Source organism: Beta vulgaris, chromosome 3 (assembly GCF_026745355.1).
Source record: "Beta vulgaris subsp. vulgaris cultivar EL10 chromosome 3, EL10.2, whole genome shotgun sequence".
Classification (NCBI taxonomy): Eukaryota; Viridiplantae; Streptophyta; class Magnoliopsida; order Caryophyllales; family Amaranthaceae; genus Beta; species Beta vulgaris.
The window spans coordinates 50,884,209-50,905,694 of record NC_079204.1 but is presented as its reverse complement, the minus strand read 5'-3'; the positions used below and the strand labels follow the sequence as shown (position 1 = coordinate 50,905,694).

Sequence of the window (21,486 nt, the reverse complement as noted above, 5' to 3'; positions counted from 1 at the left end):
TGAATCATGCCAAAATGGAAATTGTTTTTGTGGAAGTTATGGCATAATGGTTTAGCCACCACTCACAATCTTCATCAACGCGGCATTGTTTCATCAGGAGAGTGCCCTGTTTGTTTACATGAGATGGAAGATTCACAACATCTCTTCCAACAGTGCCCCCTTGCACTTGAAGCTTGGGACCATGGGCCATTACATGCACTCATTTATAATACTCAGCACATGCCCACAAAAACATGGCTTCACCATTGCCTGGGTAAGCTTCAAGGAGCGAACGGCGCCACAGATTCAGATATAGTCGTTTATATATCTACTTTTTGGGCCATATGGAAAGTTCGCAATGCGCAAGTATTCTGTCACCAGCGTCCTACTGCCGCATCCATAGCATTACAGCTGACTGCAAATCTTCAACTTCACCACATTTTTGTTCAACAACAGCATGACCCAACTAGGAATCCGCTTGACCCTTCAACTCCACCAGGCTTTGATGTGCCCACATTGGCCAAAATAACTTCTCCCAACTTGATATCATTATACAGATTGCAGGTCATAGACACAAGTCAAAGGACATGGGGGGTTTCGCCTGGATTGAGGATACGGGGAATCAAAGTTCATGTCATGAACATGGATCTCCTTGTTACTCGGGTTCCATAGTCTCATTGGTAGCTAAGGCCTGCCAATCAGCATGTACATGGGCGGCATCTGAAAATGTTTCGCGAGTCCGTATACTCACGGATTCATGGGAACTCGTCCGTCTCCTGCGAATGAGTAATACTGGAAAATGGCCAATTAATATTAAATGGACTCTTACTACTATTTTACGCACAGCCAAACCCTTTTCTACATGCCAGGTGGTTAGAGTGCCGCACCATCAGATTGAGATAGCTTATCGACTAGCAAAAGGATGGTGTTACGCAAATAGGGTTCTTAGTTAGTCTGTTTCGTTTTCCTAATTTGTTTGGTTTTTCTTTTGGTCTGTTTGTTTTTTCTTCTTGTATGTTACTTTGATGTCAAAAAAAAAAAAAAAAAAAAAAAAAACAAAATTTAGTACTCCCATGTAATAAAGCTCCAATAATAAGCTACTGGAGGAAGTTTTTGGAAAGCTATTAGACAGCCTAGGCGCCGCAGCCTTTCAGCCTCACAGATCCCAGTTTGATTGCTCTTCCAAACGGCAAGAAAAGAGATGTACCTACACCAAGACCTCAAAGTCTGAAAGTCATATCTTATACATTAAACCAGGGAGAAGGAAAGAGGGTAAAACTTGACCCATATTTTTTTTTAGTCCCCACTGAAAACCCCTTAATAATAAAAAGAATAAAAAGAACCCTAGTGAACCAGGGCACCTCTTGCAGGTCAATTAATCCAGTTACACAGGTCAACGCTTGAAATTAGAGATAAGAAAATCCTAAGCACTAGTAGATAGTAGGTTCGAACTTGTAACCTCAAAATCACAAGATGAATTCCCCACCACCTCCACCAAGCAAGCTTGGTTTAGAACTTGACCCATATGATTAGCAATAAAATAAAGTTTTTCTTGTATGAAACCTTGTCCAAAAAGAGAAGTGCTGCGTATATTTTGAAACATTACAGAAAGAAAATATGTTACAAGTATTAATGTATCATGAAATAGTAGTACATGGTAAAAAAATAAAAAATGATCATCAGAAGTCATATTCTTTAAAATGTAGCAATAATAATCGATTACTTTCCAAGAGGCTAACACCTTTCTAAATCAAAATTTTACAAAGCCAACTACAATGTAGCTGTGAGCCTGTGCTGAAGCAATGGGGAGAGGTAAAAATACAAAAAGCTAATCAAAACCCCCCGAAAAATCGAGGGGGAGTCGTTTCAAGTCGGCAATCTAAACGGTAACAACTAACAAGATCACCGTGATGATATTGCTGTACCATATTTACCCCAAATAGGCTCATTAGTTTGCCAACTCTACCTCTACTTTCAAAACTTTTGCTTCCTCAGCAACAACTATCGGTTTGATTTTCCCTTATAGCCATTCTTAGGTCCATGTCTCATTGGTGTGCTGGATGGTTTGCCAAAATTTCGCCCTCTTTGATTTTGACCAACATTAGCTGTTTTATGCTTAAAGTGATTGGGCTTTTTATCAAATCTCGACACATTACTCTTAGTGCCACCAGGAGACTGAGAATCTTGGTCATACTTTCTCCTCTTGTTCTGAAATTTTGAACCACTTTCGCTTTCATTTGTCTCCTTATATGACCTCTTCTTTGGCCTGACAGATGAAGAAATCGCCAGATGGTAAAAACCCTTGGCTTCGAGACCAACAAAAAGAAAAGGAAAAGAAAACAAGAGCAAGTTGAAACCAAACCCGTTTGTAGAGACATCTGAAGGTTGAGGCTTTGCATCAGCTTCATTTGAGGTTGTCTTCCCATGACGGTCCTAGACTTGTCAAATAACAAATCAAGAAGAGGGGATAATACTTGATCATTGAAACGCAGATGCAAAAATGAAGAATCGTACCTGTGAAACCTTCTTGATAAAGGGCTGGTATCTTTCAGGAGTCACCATCTTTATTGTAGGAAAACCACACTTTCTTATCATGATCTCCAATATGACAGTAACCTAGCAATTTCAAGAAGCCAGAGATATTTTATGAATTCATGCAATCATGTCACCAAGCAAAACAAAAGTAATGTCATGTTGAATTAAAATTTACTTTTGATCTGAAATGATGTCGTGAGACACATGACCATGGAATAATTCCATCTACAATAACGGGAACAAAATTCTGCAAGTCCTTTGACTTTAGGCATGAAACCAATACTTTGATGAAGCCCAAAACAGCCTGCATGAGTTATAGACACGAATGATCATCCAGTAACCTTCATATCATGATAAAGCCCAAAACAGCCCATGATAATATTAATGCACTAACCTTGATAGTTTCCACAGCTTTAGTCTGCAGCAAAGATGCGACCGAGGAAATCACATCAGGAACTTTTGTACAGAGCTCCGGCTCCTTGAATACAAGCATAGACAAAGCAGAGATGGCTGCACTTGTTATATGAGGTGATGGGCCAGAGAGATATCCCAGAATCTGGTCATTTTTATGGAGACTAATCATTATGGAAAGAATTCTAGAAATAATAAGAAAACTGCCATACAACCATCCAGAAGGACACAAAAATTATAATATCATGTGAACCATCAAATCAATCAGAAGACACAATCCAGTTCAAAATAATACAGCCTAGACTTATCGATAATAGCATATCACCATAAGGTATATCAACTTCACATACAAAAGAGATATTGGGTCTGATTTAATTTGGAAAAGAAAGGATCTCTTAGGGTTTAAATGTGCCTACCATATTAATCAGTTTGTGGTATGATCCATCAGGATTAGCAGCAGGTGAATCTACTAAGCAGGAACTTATTCTGAGCAAGGTGTCATAAGCTACTCTTCTGGCCTCCTCCCTGGACTGAAGACAGAAAAAGAAAAGAAAAAAAAAAAAGAGTTAAATCACACAACATTGCAACTTAGAGAAACAATATATAGAAGACCACCTGCAGAGAACATTCTTGAGCTAAGCACTTACATCCTTAAGCGCAAGAATTATCTCATTCAGAAGAAGAAAAGGCTTTGTGTTCTCTGCATCTGAACTGCTCTGTGGAATTAATAACCCATTGTCAGTAACATTTTCAAGTGTTCAATCCATGAAGATATTCACAATCTAGAGGGAAGTAAAAGAACTATAGGGAAAAAAAAAAAGCCTCCTCACATCACAAATCTAAATTAACTGATGTTGAAAGCCAACAGGAGTCCCAAGAGAGCTCAACAGAAGTTATCTGTGATAAGTTTTCAAACCTACCATGGTCTACACTAGCAGTGAACCTTGACAATAGACAATAATACCAAACAGGTATCAGAATTCGGAACTGCCTCTGCAGCAAATGCATGACACAACCCCCTCCCTGAACCACCAGCACCCACCAACCCAAAAGTACAAAAACAAAAGGTGAGTTAGAACTCAGAAAGGAAGAGGAAGTCCAGAAGACAAATGTACATAAGCCAGACTGTCAGTAAGCACAACTGTCAGGAATATGTTTATTTTCATTTGTCTTTTAAACTAGACACATGGAACTGTTTACTTTCTACAATTTCCTCCTTTATCTCAGCTTCTCACTGCTTCAAAGTTCAAACTAAAGGTGATGCGAGGAACATAAAGATTTCCTAATATTCAAAAATAATTAGTACACAAGTTTGACAGCTTAGCCTACAAATAGAGTCATTCCAAAATTCAATCATGCCACCACAATCGTCTAGTATGATCCTAACAGAAAAGTAGCTCTTCTGCTGATGATAATCTCACTGTTGCTGACATCAGTGTGATTGATGCCTTGTATTCCTCCAGCCCAAAAAATACAACCAATCAGTTTTATAACCAGACTGAGGAGAAACACCAATAGACAATCAGATGAGAGTATATACCCTCTTTCCCTGCTCTTCTGGGCTCTCCACTCCAATTCAAAATTTAACATCAGAAGCTTAATAACACAAACAAGCATGCTTGTTTTTGCAATGAAATTATAAAGACAGAATGCATCCAGCAGGTCTTACCTTCAAAGCATGGACCAACAATAACTGAAGACTACTTAAGCGATTGCTGAAAGAAGCAATGTCACCAGGAGACTTCAAGCCAATTACAAGGTCAACTAGCTCATCCATTTTTGATGAACAAAACTGAGGGTGTTCCTGGACAAGGAGAAACCATGTAGATAAATGACTACAACTATATACAAATTGAAAATAATTTTTTAAAGAAGGACCACTTTCACAATCAGAATACTAGCACAAACCTCTAGAACACAGCTCAAAGTATGGTAAGCTTCTTTAAAACCTACGCCATCACCGGCCTAAGTCACAATAATAGACAAGTTAGCAGTGGCCATACAATTTAAGTTGGACATTTCAATAAGTTCCAACTAGCTGAAGGGAACTGGACAAACCTGCAGTGCATGTTTGGACAATCTAAAGATAAGACCAACAAGATCCTCATCAGCTCCTTCTACGATGGATGAAGCTAAATCAAGGATCAAAGAGCTACAGAAGTTGAAGCCAACTGTTATAAATCAATAGTGTAAACTGTACAGAACAGAAAACAGCACCAAACTTTAGACACAAAAACCACTATAATTACTCGTATTTACAAACATGCAAATTAATCAAGATTCCTTCAAATATAAAGAAGCAGAAACAGTAATCACTACCACTGTGGATTTTCACAAAGAAGCTGAATCCAATGGATCAGAATCGCCTGGTACAGAAGCAGGCTTCACCAACGAGAACCTCTCAAGAGACGAGATGAAAATCTTCTTGGTTATTGAAGAGTCGAGATTGATGCCAAACAACTGATAGCTTTCTGGGTAAAAGTAAAGCCATGGTATGAGAAACAACAAGACCATGAAATGCATGATATATAAATATTATCACACAACATCAAATCAAAAATGAATACTATGATTTATGTTTCGAGCAGGCAAGAATAAAGCATCTATAGGATAACTTCCGCCTTGAAAGTTATTTGGCGCTTTTATATGATATCTGCGATTTCTCTCAAGTTGTATCCAATACACAAATCGATTGGTTCTCTCAAGTTGTATCCAATACACAAATCAATTGGTTCTGTCAAGCTAGCCATATAGCTGTGTATTTGTCAACTATTTCTACATAAGGTGCAAGATGATATCTTGAGCAGTTACACATCTGGTGCCCCTAACAAACACAGATGCCTCACAAGTTCCAACATAACAAGATTTTGTATGAAGAAATGAAGATTGTCTAATGGGTTCTACAAGCTAGCAAAATCTCATCACAACATCCCAAGCTTTAAACATCTTGCTAAGCAAGAGAAGCGTTCTTCTCAAGCATGAACATATTGAGCATTCTATTTTAAAATTTCTCTTGATTTTGAGAATTCAGTAATGCATGAGGCATTGGCCCTAAGGCATGTCGATTGCTCTCTTTTTTGCGTCTCCATTTTGACACGACTGATGGCAATTAGTTCCCATCATCAACAAGATGTTCTTTTAAAAAGGCTAATTCAAGAAAGAGATTCTACAATTCTCTTCCCAATCTATGACAAACATCTTTTATTGCCATCAGATTTCGCACCTGATGAGAAAGCAGCATCTCTTATTTAGTATTTGTCCTATGCCAACTTATCAGTAGCTGAATTTACTTCCTGATCTTCATTAACGACCCCAAGCGTATTCCGATCCATGTTTACGTAAAGCACAGGTAAAAGGTGACAGACAGACAGTGCTCTCTCTTTTCTTTTTCTTTTTTTGTTCTTTCCTTGATAGTCCTCGTAGAGAACTGTACCATCTTCTCGTGGAAGAAATACAACTAAAAAGCACATATAAGTATATAACACAGACAGCTATATAAAAAAAATACCTTTAGAGAAGAACGTTTTTCAGGAGTTGCATCAAGAAAAAGAGTCATTAAGGTCATAAGCAGTTCATGTGAATACAAAGACAAAGCCTTGATATTTTTGGCAGCAGCTTTCTTGGAATAACAGAGTAAGTTTCTGTTCTTCAAAAGGTAATCTTCCACAGAAAAGTCAGATGAAAGCTTTATGGATTCAACAATAGCAGCATCAGGTTTAGGCAAACACTGGTTTTGTTTTACAAGTTCCTACACAAGAAGAATCATTATGGAAAAAAGTCACTCAAAATGAGACCATTCACAATAAACCACAAAAAAAACACTTGGAAAAAGCAAGAACCTGCAAGGCATCAGCAATATCTTCATACATAGAAGAATCTTTCTTTAGCCGAACGAGCAACAATTCGGCAAAAGATTGAAAACTCATGCTAACATCAGTTGGATGGCGACAGAATGCAGGTAAGAGACCCCATAATTCATGAGCATGAGCCTGCAGTTCTTGTCGGATTACTTTTTTAACTGGAAAAAGCAACAAGTTTAAACTGCAATATCGGTAACTGGTATACCACGAAAACCAAAGAGCTTCTCACAATCATCACTCACACAGTTTAATTATATAGAAAAGGAATAATAGATGCAATGACAATTCACATATCTTCCTCACAGAATTAGACTATTAGCTTATATCTGCCACTAACATATAATTCCAGATCGAGTGCTAAGAATCAGTCAAAAAAGAAAAAAAAAACAAGTATTTTCTAGATTTACATGACATAAGCAAAAGATAGCCAAAGTGAACAAAGAGATCTAGGTGATCTCAGCTCTATTACAATGCACTCTTGTCTTGAGACTTGAGAGTATGCCAAGACTAGATTCAGGAATGCTTAACAAGCTTTCTCAACTCCCACTCATAAGAATTCCTCCTAGAGTGAAGTTTGAAGAAGACTTAAACCCTCACTGCCCACCCAAAAAAGGAGATAGAAGTCTAACAAGAATTACAGTGGGTACAGAAAAGAATAAAGATATCAAAAAGGATGCTTCCCTGCCCAAGAATCTTCCCAACAGGAATGCAGTCCTTATAGTTTCTATCTGACCAAAGAAAAGAAAAGCAAAACATCTGCGACAGAAATTGGCAAGGACTAGTGAGGAAGCATTAAAGTGTACCTAACAAAGCAGAAGCAGTGACACTATAGACGCACCAGAAGAAAAAAAAACAAGTAAGCAGTGGCTTCTTTAAATCCACAAATTAAGGTAATTTGTGCCCCTTCCTCATCAAATAACAACATTACACTTCAAGTCTTTTTGTTAGATTTCATGCTAATATGATAATATCTGCGAACTCAAAAATACAGGCATTCCGATAAAATCTCAATCTCCAGAACATATATATGTATATGTACATGTATATGTGAGTGTGAGTGTATTACTGTATTTTGAGTTTCCCCCACTCATGCACCCCAATAATGTAAGAATTAAAAATAGTTAGAGTAAGTAGATCACTTCAATGTATATAAATAACATATATGTGTGTAGTAGACCTAATTATACACAAGTTACTTTGCATATAGGTTACTCTGAAAGACTTAAATGGACCTAATTATGTGTGTATTTTGAGTTTCCCCCACTCATGCAACCCCAGTAATGTAAGAATTAAAAGTAACTAAAGTAGATCACTTCAATGTAATATATAACATATATGTGTGTAATAGACCTAATTATACACAAGTTATCTCGCATACAGATTGCTCTGAAAGACCCTCATAAAAGAAGATTCTTTTAGATGCTATCAAAAGATCACATGATTGTCCATCAATTTTCTCATGAGAAACATGGAGACACTGAATCAACAAAATAACGACACAAAGTGCTTTGATGATGGTGAGACAACCACAAACACTACCCAACAGCATCCATCGAGACAAAAGCAATGCTAAGGGGGTTATCCCCCCTTAGGTACGAGAAACTCTATTCAATATAGATAGGTAAAGAGTCACTGACCAAACTAATTCCTTACAGCGTATAAAGTTTGAGAAAAAATCTAGACATAGTTAGAATTTTCTCAGTCTCAATCATGCCACAATTTACCTTTATGAGAAGCCTTTTGGAGTGATTGAGCAATGGGAACAATCTGCTCCATGAAATATCCAAGGGATCCCCACAGGTATACTTCTTTAAAATGGGCAACATCCACATGTTTGCATATGTTAAGTTTTCCACATTAAAAGAAACTGGTACAAGTCTTAGAATATTTTCAGCTCCCATTGCAGCTACAGCACAGCCAAAACACTTTTGCAACTGCAAGATCAACCAATCATTTCCATTAGGTTCCAAACAGAATAATCAGAAGAAAACATTGACATAACAGTTAAAAACATGTCTACAACAACACAGTGCAATTTTGGTCACATAAAGCATTGGGAAATCTTATGGCTTAGTTAAGTAGAAACAAGCATCAAACTGAGGCAAGACATGAAGAAAAAATATTAAATACCAGACGCAATACTTATGATGAAACCAAAACTGTAAAGAATTTAAATTATCATTCTTTTCTTAAAAAAATCGATTATAGCACAAAAATCAATGAATATAAGTAGTTTTAGTGACAAATAGTTTAATAGATGCTTAGACGTCCAACATATTTAAACCCTTCACCTAATTGCTGACAGCCAAACCTGTCATATATTTTCTACAGTGCTCTGCAGCAAATTCAATATGATATCCATTGAAACAATGGGTAAAAAAGGGATTTGAATAGGTAATTCCGCTTTCTGTATGAAAAAGGCCCCTTTTCTCAACCATGGAAGGCTAAGTCCCTCACTGATAAAAGAGCTGAGTTAGAGACATATCAACATTTAGCCTTCCTAACTTCAAACTTTGAGGACACGCTGGTCCCAGTTCTATGAGCAAATATCATTATTCACTGGTCTTGCACAAAGGTCCAGTCCAAACTCCAGAAGATCATTCTCAGTAAGTTATTATAAACAAGGCCATTAATATCAATTGTGACAAAGTAGCACACATAAACACAGCATGAACGCATAGACTGACAGACAGACACACACACACGAATACCCACACGCCCACACAGGCACACACTGAAAAACATACTTACATTATCTGTGTCGTATTTGTTGCCATCAGCATGAGTAAAAATCTCCGCCAACTTAAGGACAATATTCCTTGTATAGGGAATGAGCTGTGACCTATATATAATAATAAACAGTAGTACCATGACTCATCAGAAACAAAAAGGAAAGAAAAAAAAAAGGAGATATTCCATAGAGATACATGAACATATAAAATAGATCAACACATATACAAGGAAACAAGACTAACGGTAATGCTGCTAGCATGATCCACAGTATGCCCTTCTGTATTGCTAGATGTATTTATTTACATATTTAAATCTGAACTACTATCTCAAAAAAATACATAAGGCAGCAAGTAATATAATCAAAATAAAAAAGAATCTGCATCAGCTCGCAGAAAATTTTAAAAAAATTCATCCATGCCACCAATATAGCATGGCAACAAAAACGTAGAAAAACTTTCAGGATATGCCCAATTAAAATTATGAGGTCACGTGGAAAAATTTACTGATAAATAGATCATATTGTTTGTGTAACTTTCATGCTTTGAGAAGTCAAGAAATACGCACATCAGAATTTTTATGTATATAAGAAAATGATTCAGTGCTTAGAAAATAGGAAGTCAAGCAAGCTGACAGAAACTCAACAACTACGGACTATATATACTAATATAAGGTCTATAGACTTCTAGATTTGACTAGTCAGCTTTCGCTTTATCTTTTTCTGATGCCTCTCTTTGTCTCCCCTCTAAATGTTAGAGCCACTGGCCCACTAACGACTATCAAGCAATAATCAGCACCAAGCCGTCAGAGGAGTTAGTTGGCAAAGAATGTGCGTCAAGTATATGAAGTGAGCTCTGTCAACATTTTGTAAATGTGGTAACATATATCTGGTAAACAATAGGTCACAGCATGATCCAAGCAAGTCGAGCATGGTTTTCTACTTGTCTCTCAACCCAACAAGTAGAGATAGCCAGATAGGTAGCTTGAAGACAGAGATCCAGTGAGTACAAGGAACCCAGTGACTTGACTATAGAAAAAATCCAGACAGTATTCAGTCACAAACTCACAAGAGGGAAAGAGGACTCGCGATTGGTCACAATGACGCGAGCATCCAAACCATACTCATACAGAAGCGCTCCACCAACAACACATTTGGGCATTTCAGATGACCAAAACGTTATGGATGTCATATTGGTATATCTGAAGCATTTCATGCCCTTTCCTGATGTTTCCAAATGTGAAATGTTTAGAAACTACAAGCGGACCTCATGAAGTCTCAGACTCCGTGCTTCATGGCATGCTTCGAGTATACTAAGTCCACTATAACTTTAACAATATTACCATGTTGATTTCTTCGTGTAATAAGGATATATACTAAAGGGACAAATAGACGTCAACCCTATACCAGAAAACTATTTTGGTTAAGAAACTTTCATATAAACAAGTTACTTCAACTAGAAAAAAACTAAGTCAAACATTTTAACTTCAACCAGAAGCTGCTAAAACCTGACACGGAGCAAAAGACTCCTAAGACTAAAGTGAACAAAGGATGACAGTTCAAGCACTGGGTTGGACTAAAATGGAAGATCAGGCTTTGTAATCATGTGCCATTTGGACAATTAGCTTTGCTTATGTTTATAACAGCTGCACAGTTTTCCCATGGTCTAAACTTCTTAAGTATGAGTTTATGCTAATTTTATATTAGTTTTATTCTAAAAGAAAGGGATATAAGGCTTCCAATTTGTTTAATTATTAATGGGATGATTTAACTTAATGTTCTTAGCCGGTGTCAATATAAGTAGAATTGCACATTCCAATGCTGGTTGGTTTAGGCGTCCATTGCATTGGTCCTCGAAGCATGTTTCACACTGTACTTTCTAATTTTCTAGAGAGTAGATGTCCTACTCTCACTGGGAGAATAAGGATGGTGCATTGGTCTAAATGTAGATTCATGGCTACAAATTTAACAGTCCCTTCGTTTGAAAATATTGACACCACAATACATGCATTTTTCTTGAGTTCTTTAGGTTAAAACCTTACTTATTATTTAATTGCAATTTAAAGATTTCAATCATCTCCGTGACTGTAAGGACTAAGATTTATCCCTACATAAACTCCATTAACAATCAGTTACTTCCTTCCACAGTTCCACTGCATACTTATGTTCTACAACCCCAAATTTAATTTTTACCCATTAAAACTCATAAAAACCTTTAAAGATTCAATCCTTTTATAAAGAAACTCGGAATTTTGCAAAAACTTCACCAAAAGATCACAGTGATCCACACCAAAATCAAATAATTCAATCAGTAACATGAGTGAGGTTTATGCTGCAGGAAGCAATTGAAGATATACTAACCACACACGCAAAAAAAAAGGGACTGGAACATACTTCCAATTAAAAGGATATCTTAAACTGATCAGCTAGAAATGACATACATCAAGCATAGAATAATTTAATACACAATGCTTATTCCACACAGAAAGTGATTGCACTAAATCTTTCAAAAATAAACTCATCCTATAGATGTGTCACTTGCAGCAGCCTCAACATTTGATAAGAAGTGAGAAAGTTAATACAGAACGTAAACTTGCCAGGCAATAAATTTGCATTGAAACATCCATTAAATCTGGCATTATGTTCTATGACTCTTCAGGAAGGTCAAAACTCTTAGTTTGCCAGGGCCGAAAAAGATGACACACTCAAACTTAACATTCAAATCTTCAAAAAGGAGTTGAAATGAAAGGTCTGGTTCAAAAGTCATGCTAAACAAACTTAGAGACTTCAAAATTACCAGTGTAACAAAAGAGTGAATAGATTCAGCATCAAATTGCCGTATAGATATAATTCTGAGTCTACGTACCGAGTTTGAGGAACAGAACAGACAGAACCGATAGCACATGTTCATTGGGAACCCCAGCAAAAGAATCTAGCAATTTAATGAAGGTACAGCAGATAGATGTAATTGCCTTTGATTCCTCATCATTCTCATCTAAATCACAAGCTGGCTGCAACTCAATGTCAGACAATTGATCGGCAATCAGGTTCTTCAAAATATTTGAAGACTTCAAACCAATATCATTGTCACGAGTAAGAAGGCCTGCCAATCAGGAAAAAAAAAACAAAAAAAAAAGCAAAGAGCACAGTAACAGTTATCCACTTAATCATATCTAAACTGTATGAAATATCATCAGAAATTGCATGTACTTGATAAGAGTTTATAGGATAATAGCTGAAACTATTTTGATGTTAAAATATTAAATTAAAACCAACTCCCGAACAAGGAGCAACACAATACGCTTTCTGCTTGAGAAGATTATCCAAATGCATTTATGTGGGGAGACCTTGCGTACTTCTCAAACTATGTCTTAAAGGTCAGCATAATCACCTGCAAGAGCATTAAAACCAATGGAAAGACTCTTTTGCCATTTGCTAGTGTCTCTGGCATGAAGTTTGTCAAGAGAGATCTTCAGTAAGCTTGCCGCAGAGATGATGCTATCCTCGGAGTTCGGGTTTGAAGATACATATGATGAAAGGGAACTAATTATCTTCTCAGCAACTTGAGGAAACATTCCAACTTCCACTTTTTCTAAGAATCCTTCGATAGCATTAAGAACAGGCCTTGCGAACATAGAAGAGCGTGTATCAAGAAGCTCAATAAGTTTCAATATTATCTTTTCACTGATTTTGTCAGAGAGATATGGCAAGGCAACCCTCACAACATTCAGCACTTGGACAAAGTCTGACTGCTCGGCTTCATATTGTCTCTCAATTCCAGATCCATCTGCATTTTGTAGCATACCCAATTTCACTGCAATCGACGTGTAATTTTCCAGCAAAGACAAAATTGATTTACTTGCCTTTTTCTTCATCTTTCCAGATTGGAAAATTTTAAGAGCGTTCTCTAAATACATTACAGCACATTTTCTAACCTGCAACAGAAGAAAACAACGCCATTAGAACTTTCTCGAAACTCCCCATCAACACATTCACATATCTCCCGTCACTTGTGTAAAATCAAAGTGCACTACAATATACAAGAGCACCAACTGCAGTCCCCAAAAGTTTGCACTTGTTCCTTTCCATTCGTCTCCAGCAATACCGTGGGAAATGATGGATAATTGAAAACTCAATACCAAAATATCACAAGTAACAGTAACAAAAAAAAAACTGGCCATCAACAATAAGCACATCTACTCACCTTCCAAAAGAAAACTCTGGAAAACTAAGTTCCAATAATTTGGAATTCGGATACAAGCTACCTTAGCTCAATTCATATCTAGAATGATTTCATAAGTTGCTATATGTTGCATCCTATTCACCTCTATAAATATACATATAAGTTCATAAAAGTTCCAATAAGTTCTAACATTTCAGGTAAGTTCCTAAAAGTTCCTGCACCTTACAAAATAAGCTACAATAAATTCTCAAAAGTATTCAATGAAGTTCCAACAATTCTAATAATAAGTTCCAACAAGTTCTAATAATAAGTTCCAACAAGTTCATTAAGATAAGTTGGGGAAAAATAAGGTGGAGAGAACACACCCTTAGTCATCCAAAACCCATTACGCCCTTACATACGTTGATAACACTCACAATTTCCCCTAAACAAGGCGTTAATCGAACTGGTAACTACTCCCTCCGTCCCAAAATATAGTTCCTATTTCCATTTTGGGTGTCCCATAATATAGTTCCATTTCCATATTTAGTTCCACGTTTTTTCGTAATTTGTCTACAAAAACCGTGTCCCATCATTTATTTGTTTCTTGAATTTTGTTTTTTCCTTAGTTTATTCAACCAAAATGTTACAATTAATGCTCTTTCACCAATTATTCTTCACTCTCTCTCCTAAAATCATCTTTTCCCATACAACATTTATTTAAATAAACAAAAAATCTTTACTATCCCTCTCATATTCTACTTGCATAAATTACCATGAAAAAAGGGAATGGAACTAATTTTGGGACCGAGGAGTAATTCCCAACCAAACCATTGCAAAATGGAGCTACTTATCAACAACATTAATAGACAAAACATATATACTCACAAACTCAAAGTCTGAGATGTAACTGTTACACCATAATTTATAATATATGAACTCACAAACCACCATATCATATCATTGTAAGAAATGTTGGAAATAATTACCTTAGGGCGCTTATCGAGCGACCATTTAATCAACGTTTCAAGAGGCAATTCAACAGAATCCCAATCAGCGGAATTCAAAAACCCTACTAAAACCCCTAAAGACTTAACCACACATTTAGCACTAGCAGTGGACCCTACAAGCAATTCTGTATCCTTACTCCCCAACAACCTAACTAAAATCACCGCCGCATCCGCCGCTTTATGCGGAGAAATGGAAGATTCTGGAACAAGAGGGAGAACAATGGAAAGAAGAGTGGCGAGAGCGGAGGCTGAAGCGGCGTCGTTTTGAGGTTGAGATAGAGAAGTAATTGTGGCGGCGAAGTAAGAGAGAGGAGTTAGAGGGAGTGAATCTTCTAGAAGGAGAGATTTAATGGCGCGGCGGTGGCGCTGAGGTGGCGGTGTTGTGGTGCCGAGGATGATGAGTACCGTTGGATTAGTTGAGAGCAGATGTCCGCCGTTGGATCAAAGGTTGAGGTTTCGGTGGGGTCCATTTCTGGTTCGAAAGTGGTGGGAGTGTGCTTCTTCTTCATGGTGGAGGTGAGAGAATTAATGGAGGAGAAGGAGGAGGGTTTTGTTTTTGGTTATTTGGTGGGAAAAAGGTTGTTATTCTTCCAAGTTCCAATAGTTAAGTTGGGGCAAATACAATTGACCTAATAATGTAACTTTGTTTTTCTTTTTCTTAAGTAATCTCAACTTCAAAATATTTGAATTGGTATATGTTGATTATGGAATTCATGACATGTGATCGATAATATGAGTACCTAGAGTTATTGGTTAAAGGTTTTAATGTTTAATCATGAAAAATGAAATGAGAATTATATTTTGGAACAAAAAGAGTATTTACTTATACATGATTAAATATAGGAAAGTGATATACATAGTCCTTAGGGCTACATATAATAAGCTAAAAATGGAAATAAAAAGTTAAATCAAGCATTTATTACCTCAAATGATGTGTAATTTTGTCTTGAATTTTTAAATTGTTTCTATTTTAAGAAATATATTTAATGCTTATCCATAGCCCTAAGGGCTACATATAACATTACCCTTAAATATATTGAGGAATAAAACATGCATTTGATAGCATGTAGGTAGAAAATTTTTGCACTTTATCTAGTAAGAAGTATAAGATATTAAATTTCATTAACATGCAATTAAAAACAGTATTCGACGAACGTATGAAAATTGACATCAATTATATGTTGTGTATTTTATTTGTTTTTATGTGGTGATTAGAGGTCCATTATTTGATAATTAAGGTGCAGTGAATTTCATCACAAAATGTACTAGAATTTGGAAGCTACTATGTAAGTGAGAAAGAAGATAATGATCATCAAAGACAATAACATGATATCTATATATATCACGTATTATATCATGATTTGCAGACACAGTTTGTAATTTATTAACTTACCTACTCTAAAATTTATGCTTCTAAAATTTATGCTTAAATCTTCTCATGTGTGCCCCTATGCGAATTTGCTATTTTGTGTTAGTTTCCTGATTTTTTTTTTGTTATGTTATCGTTAGATATGTCTAGTATAGTACACAACCAATGTCATCATCAACACCTCATATGTTAACGATGATGATCGTGTGCCATATGTGAATTTGGAAAATGAAGAGCGAGAAAGTGAACCACCCATTTCAAATGCAACTGGAAACGAGTCAGAGCCTCAAAATCAAAGTCAACCATCAAAGAGAAAGAGAGCAAAAGTATTTGAGGTTTGGAAAGACATAGAACCGATTAAAAATATGAAAATCAAGTCTAAGCATTGTCATCAAGTGTTAAGTGCTTCATGTACAACTAGTCACCTAAAGCAACATCTTCAGAGTACCCCACTTCTAATTTGTTACTTGGGGAGGTTTACAGACTCAAAAGGATGTTGAATAGTAAGTGTTATTCTAGCGAGTCTTTGTCAAAGAAATGGTGAAAAACATGAAAGAAAAGTTTGGTAAGTATTGGGGTGAATAATTTGTTGATGTCTATAGCTATTGTGTTGGACCCTCAAATTAAATTCCAAAGTCTTGAAATAGTTTTCCCAACAAATGTTCGGCCGATGTTGCTAGGGAGAACATTCATAAAGTTAAAGCAACTTTGGATAAGCTTTATGATGAATATGTTCTTTTCTATTCTTCTTCAACTACTCGTCAAATGTGGAAGTACAACTAGTGCTAGTGATGCTGTTGGTGTTAGTATTGGTGGTGGGAAGAGGAAAACATGAATGTTTGAACAATACAAGTTGCAAGGTCTCAAGACATACTCGGGGTTCGGAAATCATAAATTGAGTCATATCTTGAGCAACGGTGCTTTGTTGCGGAGTCTGAGGATCATGATGCTTCGTTTGACATCTTGGGATGGTGGAAAGATAGGTATAGGAATTTCCTATTTTATTTAGATTGGCAACTGATATTTTAATCGTACTGTAGCATGTGAGGCTACATTTAGTGCCGGTAGTCGAGTGATTGACCCTTATAGGTCTTCCTTGAGCCCTGAATCCGTACAAATGTTAATTTGCACCATTGGTGTAGATCACTTCATGGGGTGAAGAAAAAAAATAAGGTAAATCTTTCACTAACTTGGTATATTTGCTATGACGTATTAATATTCATTTCATTTATAGTATATCTTAAGTCTTAACTAACTTTATTATATAAACTTCAGGACCAGGCGGAACAACCTAAGGAAATTATTATTCCTATCAATTAGGTAATCATATGATATGTTCTTTTTTGAAAAACAATTCGATCATTTTTTTAGAACTTGACTAATCTTTTTATTTAACTTATGATTGTATGGTATAATGGAAGTAGCATGGAGTGGGCATTGGAGGCTTTGGAGCGTATGGCAACTTCCAAGAATGACATTTTTTTTATTTTAAGTAATACTCCCTACGTCCTCTATTAGTTTATCTGTATTCCTTTTAAGGGTGTCCCTTATTAGTTTACCCCTCTCTTTTTTTTTTTGCTTGGAATGAGACCACAAACTTTTCATTACACATACATTCAACTTTAATATAAAATAATAGTTTCTCTTTCTTTCTATGACCCACAACATTATTTCTCCTAAAACTCTGTGCAAAAGAAAGGGGTAAACTAATAGAGGACAGAGGGAGTATATTGTGTTTGTGTTGGTTGGTATATTATCGTTGTTGATCTTTTGTATTGTGTGAAACTTTTGTATTGAGAAAAGAATGAACTTATGTATAAGTATATGGTACAACTGTAGTTTGGACTTATCTTTACTGTAACATTATGTTAAACAAAACAGTAGTTTGGGGATTAACTAGAGTTGGGGTTTGTCTAATTTTGTGCAATTAAGATTTTGGGAGTAATTTTTGTCTTAAGATCAAATTCAAGGTCCATTTTGGTGAAAAACAATAATAAGTAGGCATTTCCTAACACGTAAAACGAGGTTCTAGTTGTTTTTCTCCAATTTCGACTTTAATTTTGACGTATAAGAGCCAAAATGACTCCGAAACCAGCCAAACGATTCTTGATGCACGAGGCACATACACGAGGCAAACTACTTACCTTATTTAACCCAAAACTAATGTTTTATTTAAAGGAATGTTACCTAATAATAAGTTCTAACTACAGTGGTACCATATATAATCCAAAAAAGTTTAGGTAACAAATTGAAAAATCCAAAGTACAGTGATACCAAATAGAATATCCCTTTATATATACAAACTAGGTTTTAGGCCCGTGCATAATGCACGGGAACTATTTAGTATAATAACAATGTTTATATATCAGCTACAATGAAAACATGTTAACGATTCTTACGTTAACTTGATAAAAAAACTTTGTGTTTAAGAGATATACACCTTTATATTAATTATAAAGTTGTTTAACATATACATGATACTCGTATGTTTTGGAAGACTTCTTTTTAGTGCAAAACGAAATTTATTAAGAAGTTACTTCCTCTGTTCTATTTCTATAATATTGCAAAATGAGATTTTTTACACTATCCATTCACCATCATAACCTTTCACTATATATTATGATTTTTATGTAAGGAAAAATATTGTCATGTGAGGTCTTGTTAGATTCGTCTCGATATATACTTTTAGAATATCAATTTTCTATAATTTTACTAAAAAGTAATTAAAGATATTAATAGTTAAAATAGTGCATTGGCAAACGTGAAAATCAATTGTTGTAGTAGAAAAAGAACGGAGGTTGTATAACATAGTCATAAGCAAAAATTGTCCTTGACTTTTAACACATGGCCGAAAAAATTGTCTTTTTTGAAACATCATACGAAATTTTGTTCCAACTGACGGAATAAGTACCATATGGGTATAAATACCTTATTCCCTGTTGCTACTGAAATACCACAATTTCGATGATATATTGTATCATACCTTATTCCAAATTGTGTGTATTTTTTGAAACATCATAAGAAAATTTTTCCAACTGACGGAATAAGTACCATATGGGGTAAAATACCTTATTCCCTGCTACCTGAAATTACCATCATTTCGATGATATATTGTATCATACCTTATTCCCCGTTCCATCTGACGTAATGAGTATCATACGGGGTTTCCCACTTTACTTTTTTACCTAAATACCTTATTCCGCTTGAAATAATCCTTACTCATTAGTTTCTTCCTAAAAACAATTTTAGAATATATTAAGCCACCACAATTTTAATATTAAGAATAATTTAGAAAATGATAATTTTGTATAGTAAACAAATATAAATACACAATACTTGATAATGTTGTGTGTTTATAAGTTCTCCATATGATTTCCATTTCAATATTATCTTTTACATCAAAGAAAAAAGAAGCTGTCAAAACAAAGTGCATAGGCAAATTAACAACTTTTCTAATTCGATAACTTCTAATCTTTCAACAACAGTTTTACTGTCTTATAGACCAACTAAAATTGAATACTTATAAATCCCTCTTTTGATATATAAGCTTGATATATAATTAACTCATTTTGTTGATTCACCTTCTCAATTAGTGTCTCGAAGCTCATTAAAGAAAGCTATATTTATAATTTAAGCACATGGGCCATGTTGCACTCTCTCTGCTAATCCTTTATTTTAGAATTTTATATAAAATGGGCCAAATTCAAAGTGTACATTTTCTTTAAAAATGATATTATATATCAAGCTAAGTTCATAAGTGGATGTATTTATATTTTTTTTCATTTGAATGTAAGAGCGTGGAAAAATTTTGAGTGATCCTAAGGTTAACCTCTTAGATACAATAAAATAATAATATTAATATATATAAATAAAATTTGGAGAGAGAACAATCATAAAATTAATGTCTGAATGTACTCTTGGCCAAGGAAATTTCAATAATTAGAGGTTGGCAACCCGTTGGATCACCTAATCATCTAAATTTTTTCGAACTTATATCGTCATAGTTTTGTCAAAATAAGTTGAAGTGAACCGACCCTTATATGTTGGTTTTCACTTTTTTACCTAATTTAATTTCTTGTTTCATATATTGTCTCTTGTCTTACTTCTCTCACTTTAAGGGACTGTTCTCCCCAATTATTTTCAGTTCAGTTCAATTCCTAAATTGTTATCATTACTATTAGTTATAATTTAATTCAGTTCAGTTCAATTCAGTTCAATTGTTTTATGGTAAAGAGAACATGCCCTATCTCAGTTTTTTTTTTAAATAAATTAGTATGTATTGGTCGTGGATATGATTTGTTATGATGATTCATATTAGCCCACCTTAGACCACTTTGGGACTAAAGATTGAGTTATTATTTTTATTGTTTTTGTTATATGTAACCTCTGATCATAGTCATGGTGTGACTATTATTATTGCATTTGCATTTCCTCCTGCACGGGCTAGCATCTCATTATATTCATTACCAATAGTGAATAAGAAAAAAGAAAATTAATTAGCTGGCTAACATATTATCAGGATATCATATACTACTTGCTTACATTTGCAATTTTTTCATTCAACCCATCACCCATGAGTTGTTTATAATTCTTTCATAAAGTATGATATATAATAGGATGATTATGTCATATAGGAACACGCGAAAAAGGTAAAAGAGTAAACAGAGGAAGGAATGAAGAAAGAAAAAAAACACCACACTCAAACTCAAACCCCTGCATAAACATTTTTTCTTTTTTCTCTCGCTCTCCTCCAAATCCTTCGATCTCCCCATTAAAGAGAATACTTGAATACTTCCATCTCTCTTCTCTCTCTATCTCATTTATAGAGAAGTGAGAAAATTGTTAGTCACTTCAAATTATTCTCATTGGCGAAATTTTAATTGTTAGGGTTTTCGTTTCTCTCTCATCTAATGACGGTTTTGGGTTGGAGTTTTTCTCTCTCCTCTCTGTTGGTTGGTTTCCAGTTGCTGCTGCCGTTTTGTTGGATAGGTTGTACGAATTGTTGTTTTGTATGAGTTTTTCTCTCTCTCTTTTTTTTACTCTAATTGATCGAATTAATACTCATATTTGGATGAATTACAGCAAAAATGAGCTGACTCACTCGCTCTCAACTTACTGATTGCTCATGTCCATGGCCGACTCATTTATTTTGCTTTTGGTTCGATTTTTCTCCGACCTTTGATTATTCACCTTTTTTTATCATAATTTTCTCTATTTGAGGATTCTCAATTTGGTGAGATGTTTTGAAATTGTGGGTATGTAATATTTAATGGGTTTAACATAATGTTTGTGAATACTTATGGTTATAGAGTTGGTATTCTCTTTCTTTGCCTAAATTATAGCAATTATAAAACAATCAATTTCCTAATTAGTGGATATAAAACCGGTAACTATTGGATAAAAAAAACTTCTCATAAAATGATCTAGAAAAT

The 21,486-nt window shown here is 35.2% G+C and overlaps 1 protein-coding gene across 1 annotated transcript; it reads right to left on the bottom strand.

Moving 5' to 3' along the window:
• Window positions 1-1,698: 1,698 nt before the first annotated feature.
• LOC104889361 (uncharacterized) lies at window positions 1,699-15,282 on the bottom strand. Its single transcript, XM_057393158.1, is given in 21 exon segments — window positions 1,699-2,245; window positions 2,342-2,412; window positions 2,494-2,595; window positions 2,690-2,818; window positions 2,909-3,070; window positions 3,342-3,455; window positions 3,573-3,641; window positions 4,595-4,729; window positions 4,834-4,890; window positions 4,984-5,119; window positions 5,261-5,369; window positions 5,372-5,396; window positions 6,434-6,673; window positions 6,765-6,943; window positions 8,510-8,578; window positions 8,581-8,719; window positions 9,537-9,627; window positions 12,376-12,616; window positions 12,905-13,448; window positions 14,665-15,041; window positions 15,044-15,282. Coding segments are annotated over 21 exon segments (3,405 nt in total). The 5' UTR covers window positions 15,195-15,282; the 3' UTR covers window positions 1,699-1,980.
• Between the last annotated feature and the right edge of the window lie 6,204 nt (window positions 15,283-21,486).